Source organism: Scyliorhinus torazame, chromosome 9 (genome assembly GCF_047496885.1).
Source record: "Scyliorhinus torazame isolate Kashiwa2021f chromosome 9, sScyTor2.1, whole genome shotgun sequence".
NCBI classification, from domain to species: Eukaryota; Metazoa; Chordata; class Chondrichthyes; order Carcharhiniformes; family Scyliorhinidae; genus Scyliorhinus; species Scyliorhinus torazame.
The window spans coordinates 158,175,189-158,189,963 of NC_092715.1; the positions used below are offsets into that span (position 1 = coordinate 158,175,189).

At 50.3% G+C, this 14,775-nt stretch overlaps 2 protein-coding genes across 5 annotated transcripts in view; one reads left to right on the plus strand and one right to left on the minus strand.

Annotated features, from left to right (window-relative positions):
• Window positions 1–12,323, minus strand: part of LOC140429541 (kinesin-like protein KIF27) — a 187,551-nt gene extending 175,228 nt beyond the window's left edge. Inside the window, exons 1-2 of the mRNA XM_072516669.1 lie at window positions 12,185–12,323; window positions 1,762–2,158 (exon numbers count right to left, since the gene is read on the minus strand). Coding sequence (XP_072372770.1) covers window positions 1,762–2,059 — 298 coding nt within the window. The 5' untranslated portion in view covers window positions 2,060–2,158; window positions 12,185–12,323. The remainder of the gene's footprint in view (window positions 1–1,761; window positions 2,159–12,184) is intronic.
• A 106-nt stretch (window positions 12,324–12,429) lies between these two features.
• The window catches only part of qng1 (Q-nucleotide N-glycosylase 1), a 51,941-nt gene continuing 49,595 nt past the window's right edge, over window positions 12,430–14,775 (plus strand). The window contains exon 1 of one of the 4 annotated variants that reach the window (XM_072516673.1): window positions 12,430–12,570. The gene's annotated coding sequence lies outside the window, so the exon portion shown is untranslated. Of the gene's footprint in view, window positions 12,623–14,775 lie in introns of all 4 variants that reach the window. The other 3 variants (XM_072516671.1, XM_072516672.1, XM_072516674.1) reach the window with 3 other exon arrangements.

Consider the following 14,775-nt stretch of genomic DNA (forward strand, 5'->3'; position numbering starts at 1 on the left):
TTGAGTGAACCTTCTCTGAATTACTTGAAATATATTTATATCTTTTTTCCAAATAAGGAGACCAAAACTATATAGATTACTCCAGGTCGCAAGGCCCTGGACAGTGGCAATAAAATTTTCCTTTCTGTGTGTCCAATTCTCTTTGCAAGAAACATAGGGGACGATTTTCTGGCCGTTCGCACCAGCAGGATCTTCCTGCCCCACTGTTGGCGAACCTCTCTGTAGGTTTCCTGCAGGCAGGGGGTGGATATAATGGGAAATCCTATTGACCTCACGGTGTGACCAGAAGATCCTGCTGCCAGCCAACGGTGGGCGCTTCACACTGCTGAAAAACATGCCACAGGGGCACGGACCATCCCCCCCATGAACATTCCATTCGCCTCCCTCATCACTTTCTGTACCTTCATATTAACTTTTGGTGATTCATGTACCAGGACACCCAAATCTCTCTGTTCCACTATGTTCTGCAGTCTCTCTCCATTTAAATAGTATCCAGTTTTTCCATTCTTACTGCCGTAATAGACAAATTCACATTGTCCCACGTTATAGAACAACAACATAGAAAATACAGCACAGAACAGGCCCTTCGGCCCACCATGTTGTGCCGAACCTTTGTCCTAGATTAATCATAGATTATCATTGAATTTACAGTGCAGAAGGAGGCCATTCGGCTCTTTGAGTCTGCACCGGCTCTTGGAAAGAGCACCATACCCAAACTCAACACCTCCACCCAACACCAAGGGCAATTTGGACATTAAGGGCAATTTATCATTGGCCAATTCATATACTTCCCACTTTATATTTCATCTGCCAAATTTCTGCTCACCAACTTAACCTATCAATATCCTTTTTTAGCCTCTTAGCACAGGGCTAAATCGCTGGCTTTGAAAGCAGACCAAGCCAGGCCAGCAGCACGGTTCAATTCCCATACCAGCTCTCCGAACAGGTGCCGGAATGCGGCGACTAGGGACTTTTCACAGTAACTTCATTTGAAGCCTACTTGTGACAATAAGCGATTTTCATTTCATTTCATGCCAACTTCTTTTCTACCTATCTTGTTGTCGTCAGCAAATTTAGCTGCCATGCATTTGATCCCTTCATTCAAGTGCTTGATATAGAATGTAAATACTTGAGACCCCAGCACTGAGAGCTGTGACATTTCACTAGTTACAGCTTTCCAACATCCCTACTCTCCTCTTCCTACCAATCCTCTATCCATGCTAATATATCATCCCCTACACCATGTGTTTTTATTTTTTGTAGTATCTTTTGATGTGGCGCCTTACCAAAAGTTTTTTTGGAAATCTAAATACACATTAACAGCTTCACCAAAAAACTCTAATAAACTAGGAAAAAATAATTTCCCTTTCATTTTATTTCCTAATTTCATTCCTGAAAGGCCTGGCTCTAATTATCGACTATACATTCTAGTTATAGATCTGTAAACCAGTGGAGGGTAGAGTGGTTCCATTTGTATATGGGACAGTTCATGGTGACTCTCCCAACCCCTGAGGAAACTCATGATAGATGACTAACTATGGCTGCACAGGAATTATTGGAAAATATTTTAGGTGGGAATTTTAACATTGACATAATACACTGGGATTACATTGATCATTCCCATTCAAGGTGCACATTAACATCAGAATGATATACTATTAAGTTATTGTCTCACTACTTATTAGATATTTCACAGTAATATGATTTAAAATCAGTGTACAGTAACCGTTTGAAAGCAGAGAGGATTTTAAAAAACCTTACCTATATGTCCTCCGCCAATTGTGTACGTTTTTCCTGATCCTGTTTGTCCATAAGCAAAGACAGTGGCATTATAACCTTCAATTGCTGATATCACTAAAGGCTTTACGCAGGCAGAATATACATCTTCTTGGGATGATTTTTGTCCGAATACAAAATCAAATGTAAAAGCACGATCTTTCCCAATCACAACTTGCTGTGTGTTGGGAACAATCCGAACACAAACTTGATGGTTATGGAGGATTTCTTTTGGAAGCAGAGGTCGAATCCGTACCGCGACTTTAACTGCAATCTCTTCCATATTAACCAGATTAGAATGTTTGGCTCATGAAATTATTCTTTAACTTTTGTGCATTCATTTTTGCAGGTCATCTTTTTTCCATGTTCCATATTGCGTACGCTTGAAAGAAAAAGTTAGAATTTCAACTTGACGAATGTGATAAACTGTTAATTCCTCTATGAAAATAAAGCCTGCATTTTGAAAACCTAATACCCTTCAAGGAGTCCATAGAGCCCTAGAATTCCTACAGTGCAGAGGGAGGCCATTCGGTCCATCGAGTCTGCACTGACCCTCTGAAAGAGCAGCCTACTTGGGCCCACTCCCCCACCCTATCCCTGTAAACCCACCTAACCAGCACATCTTTGGAGTCATCATATATGGTGGGTGGGATGGGAAATACAGTAAACTTGGTATACATGAGCAGTATGGAACTAGGAGAGGGAGAGCAAGTGGAAATAAAAACTAGTTAGCAGGGAGGAAACCAAAAGTTGGAATTAAAGATAGTTCCTTAAAGTAGCTGGAACTGCGTGTCGGTGTCACACAGAGTTCTGTCCTGGGACAACATCTATCAATAGTGTATATCAATCTTTAGAATAGGAGGTTATGAAATGTACCATCAGGCTCGGTGATTGAAGGAGTGACCAGGGGCTTGAATTTTAGCTCACACAAGGGCTGGGAGTGCAGGAAGGCCCCATCCCATTCCTGGGCCATTTTCATGGAGGTGCAATGGGAAGGGGGACAGGTGCACCCATTGGCACGCTGCAAGTAGCCAATCAGGCTTGTTACAGGTCACTTAAGACCAAGTAAAGAAAGCTAAAGGGAATTTTTCAGTTGGCCTCCAGGCTCCGCAGGCAGCGGGCGGCAGTTTAACTGAACATGGACTTTTGTTCACCTGACCAAAGCCTTCGTCACTGTCAGCCATGAGGGCCTCTGGAAGGTAATGGAGAAGTTCGGCTGGCCTGTTTTCACAGTTCCATGACAGTATGTGCGCACATGTCCTGGGTGATGGTGAATCTTCTGACCCTTTCACACTCAGTAATGGCGTAAAGCAGGACTGTATGCCAGCACCAAACCTGTTCAACACATTTTTTTCTGTCCTTCTTCCAATGCCTTCCATGATGGTGGTCCTGGGATCAAAATCAGGAATCGCAAAGATGGGAAACTGCTCAATCGGAGATTATTCCAAGAAAAGACCAATGTTTCCAAGCATAAACTCCGCAATTTCCTGTCTGCTGATGAAAGTACACTATCTGATGGATCAGAGGTGGACATGCAATGTAACATGGACTTGTGGGAAAATGTGAAGTTGTTCACTTTGACAGGAAGGATAAAAAAAAAAAAAGAGTATTACTTAAAGAATAACGACTGCATAATTCCGAGATTCAGAGGGATCTAGATGTTCTCATGTATGAGTTAGGTTAGGCGGTGTTACTGGGTTGCGGGGATAGGGTAGAGGCGTTGGCTTGGGTAGGGTGCTCTTTCCGAGGGACGGTGCAGACTCGATGGCCGAATGGCCTCCTTCTGCACTGTAAATTCTATGATTCTTTGAGTCACAAAATGTTAGTATGCAAGTAAGCAAGAAGGCTAATGGAATGCTATCCTTTATTATGAGAGGAAACAAATGCTTCAGTTATACAGGGTACCGGTGAGATCCCGGGAGCAATTCTCCGAGCCCCGCACCGGGCTGGAGAATCGGCGCAACCGGTCCACGACGGTGGCGCGCGATTCTCCGAGGTGCGGAGAATCGGCAGCATTTGTACCGGTGCAGTTGGCGTGGCACCGGCCGCTGGAACCGGCAGGGCCGACGATTCTCCGGGCCAGACGGGCCGAGCGGATACAACAGAGTCCCGCCGGTGCAGTTCACCCCTGGTCGCTGCTGGCGGGAACTCTGCGCGAATGGTCGGGGGGCGGCCTGCGGGGTGGGGAGGGGGGGAAAGAGGGGGGGGCTCCGTCCCTGATGGGAGCCTCCGAAGGGGTCTGGCCCGCGATCGGGGACCACCGATCGGCGGGCCGGCCTCTCTTCCCCCCACCCCGGGCCCACTTTCCTTCGCGGCCAGCCCCTGAACACCGACACCATGTTGATTCGGGGCTGGCGCGCTGAAGAAATCCCCCGCGCATGCCAGGTTGGCACGGCGTGAACAGCTCCAGCGCCGTGCTGGCCCCCATCGGTCATCCCGTGCACGTTTCACGCCGTCGCGAACACTTGGGCTCCATTTGGGAGAAACGCTCCCCCCCCCCCCCCATCTCAAATACTGTGTGTAGTTTTGGTCTCCTTATTGAAGGAAGGATGTAAATGTGTGAGAGGCGGTTCAGAGGTTTACTAGATTGATACCTGGAATGAGCAGGTTGTCTTATGAGGATCGGTTGGACTTGTTTCCATTGGAATTTAGAAGAGAGAGGAGTGACATGATTGAAGTATGCAAGATCCTGAATGGTATTGACAAGATTTACCCAAAAAGAATATTCCCTCTTCTGGGTGACTCCAGAATGAGGAGACACTATTTTAAAATTAGGGGTCACCCTTAAAGGACAGAAATGAGGACAATTTTTTTCTCAGAAAGCTGTGTGACTTTGGAACTCTTGAGGGGCAACACGGTGGCACAGTGGTTAGTACTGCTGCCTCATGCCGCCAAGCACACGGGTTCAATCCCGGCCCAGGGTCACTGTCTGTGTGGAGTTTACATATTCTCCCCGTGTCTGCGTGGGTCTCACCCCCACAACCCAAAAAGATGTGTAAGGTAGGTTAATTGGCCGCGCTAAATTTCCCCTTAATTGGAAAGAAAAAGAATTGGGTACTCAAAATTTTTTTTAATTTTTTTTTAAAGACTTTGGAACTTTGCCTCAGAATGCTCTGAAGGTGGGATCCCTGAATATTTTAGGGCAGAGGTAGATAAACTATTGTTAAGCAATGGAATCAAAAGGATATCAGGATAGATAGGAATGTAGACCTCCAAATACAAAAAGAGATCAACCACAATTATATTGAATAACGAAGCAGGCTTGAGGGGCTGAATGGCATACCTCTGTTCCTATTTTGGATATTTGTATGGTCTGAGTTTTCATGTCGAGGTAGAACTCCTCAACCCATGTACAGTCAAGACATCACATTCGCAACAAAAATATAGAAGAGACTGTGCCTAGCAGTCTGCAGAATTATCAGAACTCAAATCCTTACAGCAACAGGAACCCAAAATGAAGAATGCTGCCATCAATACTAGAGAATAACCTCCTATTCCACGACAAGATGGTACAATATTGAAAAATAATTCCTGTCAACACAATTATTTGAATCATTCTTAACTGGAAAGTTTAGAGTTTGATTCACCGGTTGGGCAGATGGTCATCAGGATCCTGCAGCAGTTGATGAGAGATTAAAGAATGCTCCCCCTGTGTATGATAAAGGAAAGGGACAGGCTGCCTTGAAACTGACACGGAGGGGTGTCACCTCTGTAAATACAGATACAAAAACTGTATCAGCTGCGCTGTGGTTTCCACACTCGGTTTCAGACCAAAAGATTGAACTGAAACTAAGCTAAAGTGAAACTTGGGAGAGTTGAAAGCAAGGAGCTGGTTCATGTATGTTATTACCTGCCTACTTACCATTGGCTGGGGACTAATGACTATCCCACAATCCTGTGGGAGTATGAGCTTCCCCAATGAGGGGGGCGGAGAAACCACTAGTAAACTCCTAGTATAAATAAAGCTGGCCAGTTCAGGAACCAGCAGGAAGGAGTATGTAGCAAGGGAAGTTACTGCTACTGTTATGTATATGTGTTATAGTAAATAAATGTTATTACTTTGTATCCTTAAAACTCGTGCTGGATTCTTCGTGGCCCTTACAAAACTGGCGACGAAGGTTAAAGTGAATAGCTGTCTACACTGCTGAAGCCACCTCCCTGGATTTTTGTTGGATACAGGTTGGAAGTTGTTTTCTATTATATCATGCCTCTGTACAGACGTTTGGATGTTTTTGATGCTGCGCTGGAAAGCTGGTACCAGTACACCCAACGGATGCTTTACTATTTCCGGGCAAACAATATCACCAAAAATGAGCGCCAGGTGGTCATATTGCTCACCGCCTGCGGCCCGCATACGTTTCGGGTGATTAGGAGCCTTATGTACCCAGCTGTGCCGGACACCAAAACATTTGATGAACTTGTGAATATAGTGGGGCAACATTTTAACCCAACCCCGTCCACGATAGTCCAGCGTTACCGGTTTAATACCGCTGAGAGGACCCCTGGAGAATCCCTTGCTGATTTTCTATCCAGGCTACGCAGGATTGAGGAGTACTGTGACTATGGTGAGACCTTGTCAGAAATGTTACGCGGCCGTTTGGTTTGCGGTATTAACAATGCAGCCGCCCAGAGAAAGTTGTTAGTGGAGCCAACATTGACTTTTCAACAGGCCATTCAAATAGTATTGTCCCGAGAGAGCGCAGAGCGAGGAGTACAGGAGCCACAGGGAATGGAAGTGCATGCCTTGGGGCGCAACCCCTTCCATCCGAAAACGTCCCCCCGCACTCCTGCGGTACCTTGGGCGAGGCAACGACCAGACCGACGCCAGTGGCCATCGGACATTCCTCCCCGAAGGGAGCCTTCTCCAGAGCCAATGGATGAGGAGCCATGTCCGTGTCAGACTTGTAGGCGCCAGAGGCGCCGTCGTTCCGACCGAAACTGGGACCAGCCCATGGGCCGTAACTGGGACCAGCCCAGAGGCCGTACCTTCCATGTGGATGAACCTGCGGCGACTACTCCTGAGGACGTGGAGACGGAGGACGACTGCCTGCAGCTGCATTGTGTGGCACCCATTAAGGTGACAGTACGGGTCAATGGCCACCCGCTTGAGATGGAGTTGGATACTGGCGCAGCGGTCTCCGTGATCGCCCAGGGGACATTCAACCGCATCAAGCAGGGTATACAAACCCTTACATTAACCGACTCACAGGCCAGGTTGGCCACCTACACGGGGGGAACCACTGGACATTGCAGGAACTACAATGACCCCTGTTGTCTATGGACGCCAGGAGGGGCGTTTCCCACTTATCGTGGTGCGCGGCCATGGGCCCAGCCTGTTGGGTCGGGACTGGTTGCGCCATTTGCGGTTGCAATGGCAGCACATCCTCCAAACAGTTTCTGAAGGGTTGACCGAGGTGCTAGGACGATACCCAGATGTATTCCAGCCTGGTTTGGAGAAAATAAAAGGGGCCGTAGCCCGTATCCAAGTTGAACCAGGAGCCACGCCGCGCTATTTCCGGGCGCGCCCAGTGCCTTACGCCTTGCTCGAGAAGGTAGAAGGGGAGCTCACTCGTTTGGAGAGTTTGGGTATTATCAGGCCCGTCCGTTTTGCTGACTGGGCAGCACCAATTGTACCTGTAATGAAGCCAGATGCCACAGTTCGCTTGTGTGGCGACTATAAACTTACAGTGAATGCGGTTTCCCGACTCGACCGATATCCGATGCCTCGCATAGAGGATCTCTACGCGAAACTTGCAGGTGGACTCTCGTTCACAAAATTAGATAGGAGTCACGCCTACCTGCAGTTGGAGCTGGACTCTGCCTCCCGACCATATGTAACGATTAATACACACCGTGGCCTGTATGAATATACACGGTTGCCCTTTGGAGTATCCTTTGCCTGCGCAACTTTTCAACGTGTTATGGAGGGCATTTGGAGAGGTTTACCACGTGTGGCTGTTTACCTAGATGACGTTTTGATTACAGGGACGTCGGAGCAGGAACATTTGGAAAATCTGGAGGCTGTCCTTAGACGCCTTTCGGAGGCTGGAGTCCGTTTACGTCGCACAAAGTGCGTATTTCAGGCAAAGGAAGTAGTCTACCAAGGTTATCGGGTGGACCGCGAAGGTCTGCACCCCGCCGCATGAGAAGGTGCGTGCAATTCAACATGCCCCCGCCCCGACTGACACTTCGCATCTTCGTTCTTTTCTCGGTCTCTTAAACTATTACGGGAAGTTCCTCCCCAATCTGGCAACTACGCTGGCCCCTTTGCACCTTCTGCTAAAGAAAAATCACATCTGGGTTTGGGGTCAGCCGCAAGAAACCGCTTTCCGGCGGGTAAAGCAACAATTGTCGTCGTCTGGGTTACTAACCCACTATGATCCTGGAAGGCCTTTGCTCGTGACATGTGATGCATCCCCGTATGGTATTGGGGCCGTCCTGTCCCACAAGATGGAGAACGGGGCCGAACGACCGATAGCTTTCGCCTCCCGCACATTGACTGCAGCGGAGAAAACGTACGCGCAGATCGAGGAGGGCCTGGCAGTGGTTTTTGCGGTGAAACGCTTCAACCAGTACGTGTACGGCCGCCATTTCACTATTGTGACTGATCATAAGCCCCTGCTGGGACTTTTCAGAGAGGATAAGCCAATACCGCCCATTGCTTCTGCACGGATCCAGCGCTGGACTTTGTTGCTTGCTGCATACGAGTATTCTCTGGAGCACAAATCAGGTACGCAGATAGCAAATGCCGACGCACTGAGCCGATTGCCTTTATCGACCGGCCCCATGTCGACCCCCACGACTGGTGAGGGGGTTGCAACCCTAAATTTTATGGACACCTTGCCTGTCACGGCATCACAGATCCGTGAGTGGACCCAGACGGAGCCAGTCTTGTCAAAGGTTCGGCACATAGTCCTGTATGGTGGGCAGCATAGACAGCTCCCAGGCGAGTTGTGGGCATTTTCCTCCAAGCTGTCAGAATTCAGCGTGGAAGACGGCATCCTCTTGTGGGGAACGCGTGTGATTGTCCCGGAAAAAGGCCAGGAGCTGATACTAAGACTTGCACAATGGGCATCCAGGCGTGACCAAAACGAAAATGTTGGCCCGGAGTTATGTCTGGTGGCCAGGCCTCGACACCGACATTGAGAAGGTGGCCCAAAACTGCTCCATTTGCCAGGAGCATCAGAAGCTTCCGCCGGCCACGCCCCTACATCACTGGGAATGGCCAGGGCGGCCTTGGGCACGCTTGCATGCAGATTTCGCAGGCCCTTTTCAAGGATCCATGTTCCTTCTACTAATTGACGCCCAGTCCAAATGGCTGGAGGTGCATAAGATGCAGGGGACAACGTCCTGCGCAACAATTGAAAAGATGCGTTTGTCGTTTAGTACGCATGGCCTCCCCGAGGTGCTGGTCACGGATAACGGCACTCCATTCACGAGTGAGGAGTTTGCGAGGTTCACGAAGATGAACGGCATCTGCCATATCCGCACTGCCCCTTACCACCTGGCTTCAAATGGGTTGGCAGAGCGTGCAGTGCAGACATTCAAAAGAGGCCTAAAGAAGCAGTCTTCCGGATCAATGGACACGAGACTGGCTCGCTTTTTGTTTACGTACAGGACCACCCCCCCATGCAGTGACTGGGGTAGCTCCCGTAGAACTCCTAATGGGCCGGAGACTTCACACCCGCTTTAGTATGGTTTTCCCGGACATTGGCGCAAAAGTACGCCGTACACAAGAACGGCAGGGACAGGGATTTTCTCGGCATCGGCCGATTCGGCAGTTTGCGCCCGGTGACCCAGTGTTCGTTCGGAATTTTGCTGGTGGTGCCCAATGGGTTCCTGGTGTAATCTTTCGCCAAACGGGCCCTAGATCTTACCAAGTGCAAGCCCAGGGTCGTCTCCAGCGAAAACATGTAGACCACGTTCGGTCCAGAAGACCATCCCCTCAAAAGATTCCCCGCCCCCGGAGCTCATTTCAACAGCCGCAGAGACCAGAGACAAGGGAAGGTAGTCCTCACAATCTTCCACTGGTGCCTCACTCGAAGCCTGCGCAGGTCGTTACGGGACCGAATGGAGATAGAGACGCTGACATGACGGAGGCAGCAGACTCTGACTCTGAGATGGAGACACAGGATGCATCAGAGGGGGAATCCTCGGGTCCACGGGCCGTGGATGTACAACCGTTGCGCTGTTCATCACGGAAGCGCCGGTCTCCGTCTCGTTGCACGCCGCCTGATCCAGCGCCGCGTGCAAATGGTGTCCGGCCTGCGGCCAAACGAGTCCGACGCCCTCCTTCGTTAGGGTCTTCGGTGGATTCCTTGGACTTTGGGGGGGGGGGGGGAGGGATGTTATAACCTGCCTACTTACCATTGGCTGGGGACTAATGACTATCCCACAATCCTGTGGGAGTCTGAGCTTCCCCAATGAGGGGGGCGGAGAAACCACTAGTAAACTCCTAGTATAAATAAAGCTGGCCAGTTCAGGAACCAGCAGGAAGGAGTATGTAGCAAGGGAAGTGCAGACATTCAAAAGAGGCCTAAAGAAGCAGTCTTCCGGATCAATGGACACGAGACTGGCTCGCTTTTTGTTTACGTACAGGACCACCCCCCCCCCATGCAGTGACTGGAGTAGCTCCCGTAGAACTCCTAATGGGCCGGAGACTTCACACCCGCTTTAGTATGGTTTTCCCGGACATTGGCGCAAAAGTACGCCGCACACAAGAACGGCAGGGACAGGGATTTTCTCGACATCGGCCGATTCGGCAGTTTGCGCCCGGTGACCCAGTGTTCGTTCGGAATTTTGCTGGTGGTGCCCAATGGGTTCCTGGTGTAATCTTTCGCCAAACGGGCCCTCGATCTTACCAAGTGCAAGCCCAGGGTCGTCTCCAGCAAAAACATGTAGACCACGTTCGGTCCAGAAGACCATCCCCTCAAAAGATTCCCCGCCCCCGGAGCTCATTTCAACAGCCGCAGAGACCAGAGACAAGGGAAGGTAGTCCTCACAATCTTCCACTGGTGCCTCACTCGAAGCCTGCGCAGGTCGTTACGGGACCGAATGGAGATAGAGACGCTGACATGACGGAGGCAGCAGACTCTGACTCTGAGATGGAGACACAGGATGCATCAGAGGGGGAATCCTCGGGTCCACGGGCCGTGGATGTACAACCGTTGCGCTGTTCATCACGGAAGCGCCGGTCTCCGTCTCGTTGCACGCCGCCTGATCCAGCGCCGCGTGCAAATGGTGTCCGGCCTGCGGCCAAACGAGTCCGACGCCCTCCTTCGCCAGGGTCTTCGGTGGATTCCTTGGACTTTGGGGGGGGGGGGGGAGGGATGTTATAACCTGCCTACTTACCATTGGCTGGGGACTAATGACTATCCCACAATCCTGTGGGAGTCTGAGCTTCCCCAATGAGGGGGGCGGAGAAACCACTAGTAAACTCCTAGTATAAATAAAGCTGGCCAGTTCAGGAACCAGCAGGAAGGAGTATGTAGCAAGGGAAGTTACTGCTACTGTTATAGTAAATAAATGTTATTACTTTGTATCCTTAAAACTCGTGCTGGATTCTTCGTGGCCCTTACAAAAATGTACCTGCAATAAGTACAAGTTTAAGAGTGGAGAAATAGAAAGTTTCCAGCAGTGAATTTGACTGGTTAACTGGAGGGAGCGAGATGTGTTTTCTTTTAACACTGATCCGGAGCTCTAGCCTGAAGACTGCAGTCACTCATGTTGCAGCTTCTGCTGCCCGCCCTGCTCTTCGCAAACAGCCAAGCAGAAATATAGCTTTTCTGGTCAAGCCCTGTCAGCTCTTTGCCCCAGTGCCTCTTTTCGTGGCCTCTCTTCCTTTCCCTCTGCTGTTACATCATTAAGAACACAGGAACATAAAAGGAGTCGAGCTTGTGATCCATCATGTCACTCCACAATTTCACTATGATCAAGATTGATCTTGGGCTTCACTCCATTTTCCCGCCTATTTTCCCGCTCCCCTTGATTCCCTGAGGTAACCAAACATTTGTCCATCTTAGCTTTAAATAGACTCAACGATGGCTCATTCACAACCCTCTGGGTAGAGAGTTCCAAAGATCCAGAACACTGACTGGAGACATTTCTCTTCATCTGAGTCCTAAATGATCCACCCCATGCTGAAACTGATTTCCCCCCCCCCCCCCCCCGCGTTCTTGATTCCCCAGCCATGGACATTAACCACTCAGTGTCTACCCCATCGAGCCCCTCCAAAAGCTTTAATGTTTCAGTAAGGTCATATGTCGTTCTTTGCAATTCCAGAGAGCCGCAATGTGCAGTTTCTCATCAATGGACAACCCTCTCACCCCAGGGACTAATCTAGTGACGCGTTGCTGTAACTGCCTCCAATACAAGTATGCTCCACGCCTGCTACCTTTCTTTCACTTACCTCCCTCTCCGTTCCTTTTATCTAAGGCGCTGTCCACATATTTGATGGAGGGGGTCTTTTTTAAGTCGGCAGCCTGCGGTTACTCTGTTTATAATTGTGTCCTAGCAACATCACTTCCGGCTCGTCTGGACCTCACAAAGATGGCGGCCACGGTGGGCTGAGGAGACGGGGAGGGACTGGCGCGCACGCGCACACGGCGATGGGCTGTGGAACTGCCGGTTGGTGGCGGCATTCCCCGTGCGCGTGCGCTTTCCGCTCGCTGTCAGGGGCAGCTGCAGATTGGTTCGCAGTGACGTTCACGGCGCCTCCTCCTCACGCCAGAACGGTGAACAGATTGCTGGTGTCAGCTTGGTGCTGATTGTGTGCGGCGGTTATAAAGGCCCCAGGTGAGGGTTGGAGTCAGCGGGTTGTGAAATCCAGTGACTTTCCCACCAATCAGTAAGTTGGCCGGCTGGCAGCGTTAGTAGGTGTCCAGAGGCGGCTCTCCCCTCTGACAGCTGGCTGGTGGTGGTTTACCCTGAGCGGGACTCCCCTTTTATATAGACGGAGGCTGCAGTGTTTGCGCTGGGATTGGACAAAGGTCCCAAATAAATAGCCAGTGAGAAACCCGCGGGAACCCTCACAATATCTAAGAAACGTTTAGATAAAGTACTTGAAATGCCATAGCATACAAGGCTACCGACCAAGTGCTGGAAAATGCATTTAGAATAGATAGGTGTTGGATGGCCGGCACAGGGACTGAAGGACCTCTTTCTTTGCTGTGAAACTCCATGTTCCTAGTGGTATCACGACTTGAACTTACTCTGATTTACCATGTACAATGTTACTTGTTTCAAGAGTAATGTGTCTTAAGAATTTTTTTTTTTTTAATTGGGTTTTCGAACATATTGGCCGGGATTCTCTGACCCGGCGGCGCCGGGTGGTGAGTGTGAGAATTGCACCACGCTCCCTTGACGCTGGCTTGCCGAATCTCTGGCGCTGATATTCAGGCGCCTGTGGCAACGCCGCTGCGCCGGTCGGGGGCCGTTGAAAGCCCCCCCCCCCCCCCCAACGATTCTCTGGGCCGAGTGCCTGCCAAGTTTGGCTGAGTCCTGCCGGCATGGGTTACGTATGGTCCCACCCAGCAGGACCTCTGAGTTCTGTCTGTGGGGGACGTCTGGTGGGGGATCTGACCCGGGGGGGAGGGGGAGGCCTCCATGGTGGCCCGGCCTGCAATCGGGGCCTATCGATCAGCGGGTGGACTATTTCGTGGAGGCCTATGTTCCTCCAATATATTGCCCGGGGGCTGGCGTGGAGACGGGAACACACATGAATGTGCAAACCCACGCCGGCCGTAGCACGGCAGCTTTAGGGCGCCGGAGCTCTGAACAACACTCCGGCGCCGTACCCGCTCTCTAGGAAGGGGTGGATACCTGCCACCTGAGGCCCGTTGATGCCGGAGTGACTCCTGCCACTTTTCATGCTGGCGTCAGAACTTGGCCGCACGATTGGAGATATTATACACAAGATAAAAGACAACAATGCTATATAGTTAGCAAAATCATCTGATTAACAACTAAAGAAAACATGTGGGGGGGGGAAACTGGGGAGATATATATACATTGAGGAACTGGAGAGACAATTACAGTACATCTGTATGCTCGTTTTGTGCGTTCTTTCATTTTTATACATTTTTTTTGTACAGTACTGAGAGAGTAAACTCAACCTCGGCAATACAAAAATGTTTCTGGGTGGTGCCCCTGATGTTGCTCCTCCCGGTCTGACTTCGCTGCCGTTGTTGCGCGTTCGCCTCTGCTTCGGCCGTTCGGCATTTCTTCCTCCAGTACTTTCTTATTCTCTGTTACTGTGTTTGCCGTGGTTGTTGTCGTTTCCTGTGCTCTCCTTCCAGTTTGTGTTCCCTCGTCTCTCTCCCCGCCCCCCCCCCCCCATCCCTTTGGTTCCCCTCTATTGGTCTTTGCCTCCTCTCGTTCCTTCCCCCCACCTCTCCTTCCCTGCAGTTCACCTTTCTTTTCTCTTGAGTTTGCTATCCCCCTGCACTGCTCCCCACCTCCACACACCCTCGGGTCTTTCCCTCCTTCTCATGCCTTGGCTACTTTCCACTGGCTCTTGGCTACTTGATTATTCTTCTGCTCGTTCGTTGGTTACAAACAGGTCCTGGAACATTTGGGTGAATGGCTACCACGTTCTGTGGAAGCCGGCGTTTGACCCTCGGATGACAAATTTGATTTATTTCCATTTGGAGAGATTCTGATAGATCGGACAGCCAGCATGCAGCTTTGGTAGGTGCTGCTGACCGCCAGCCAAGCAGGATTCTACAGCGGGCGATCAGTGAGGCAAAGGCAAGCGGGTCTGTCCTGCTCCCCATGAATAGCTCTGGCTGGTCTGATACCCCGAAGACTGCCACTTTCGGGCATGGCTCCACCCTCATCCCCACCACTTTGGACATTGCCTCAAAGAAGGCTGTCCAGTACCCAACAAGTCTGGGGCAAGACCAGAACATGTGGGCATGGTTGGCCGGGCCTCCTTGACACCGTTCACATCTGTCCTCCACCTCCGGGAAGAACCTACTCATTCGGGTTCTTGTTAAGTGG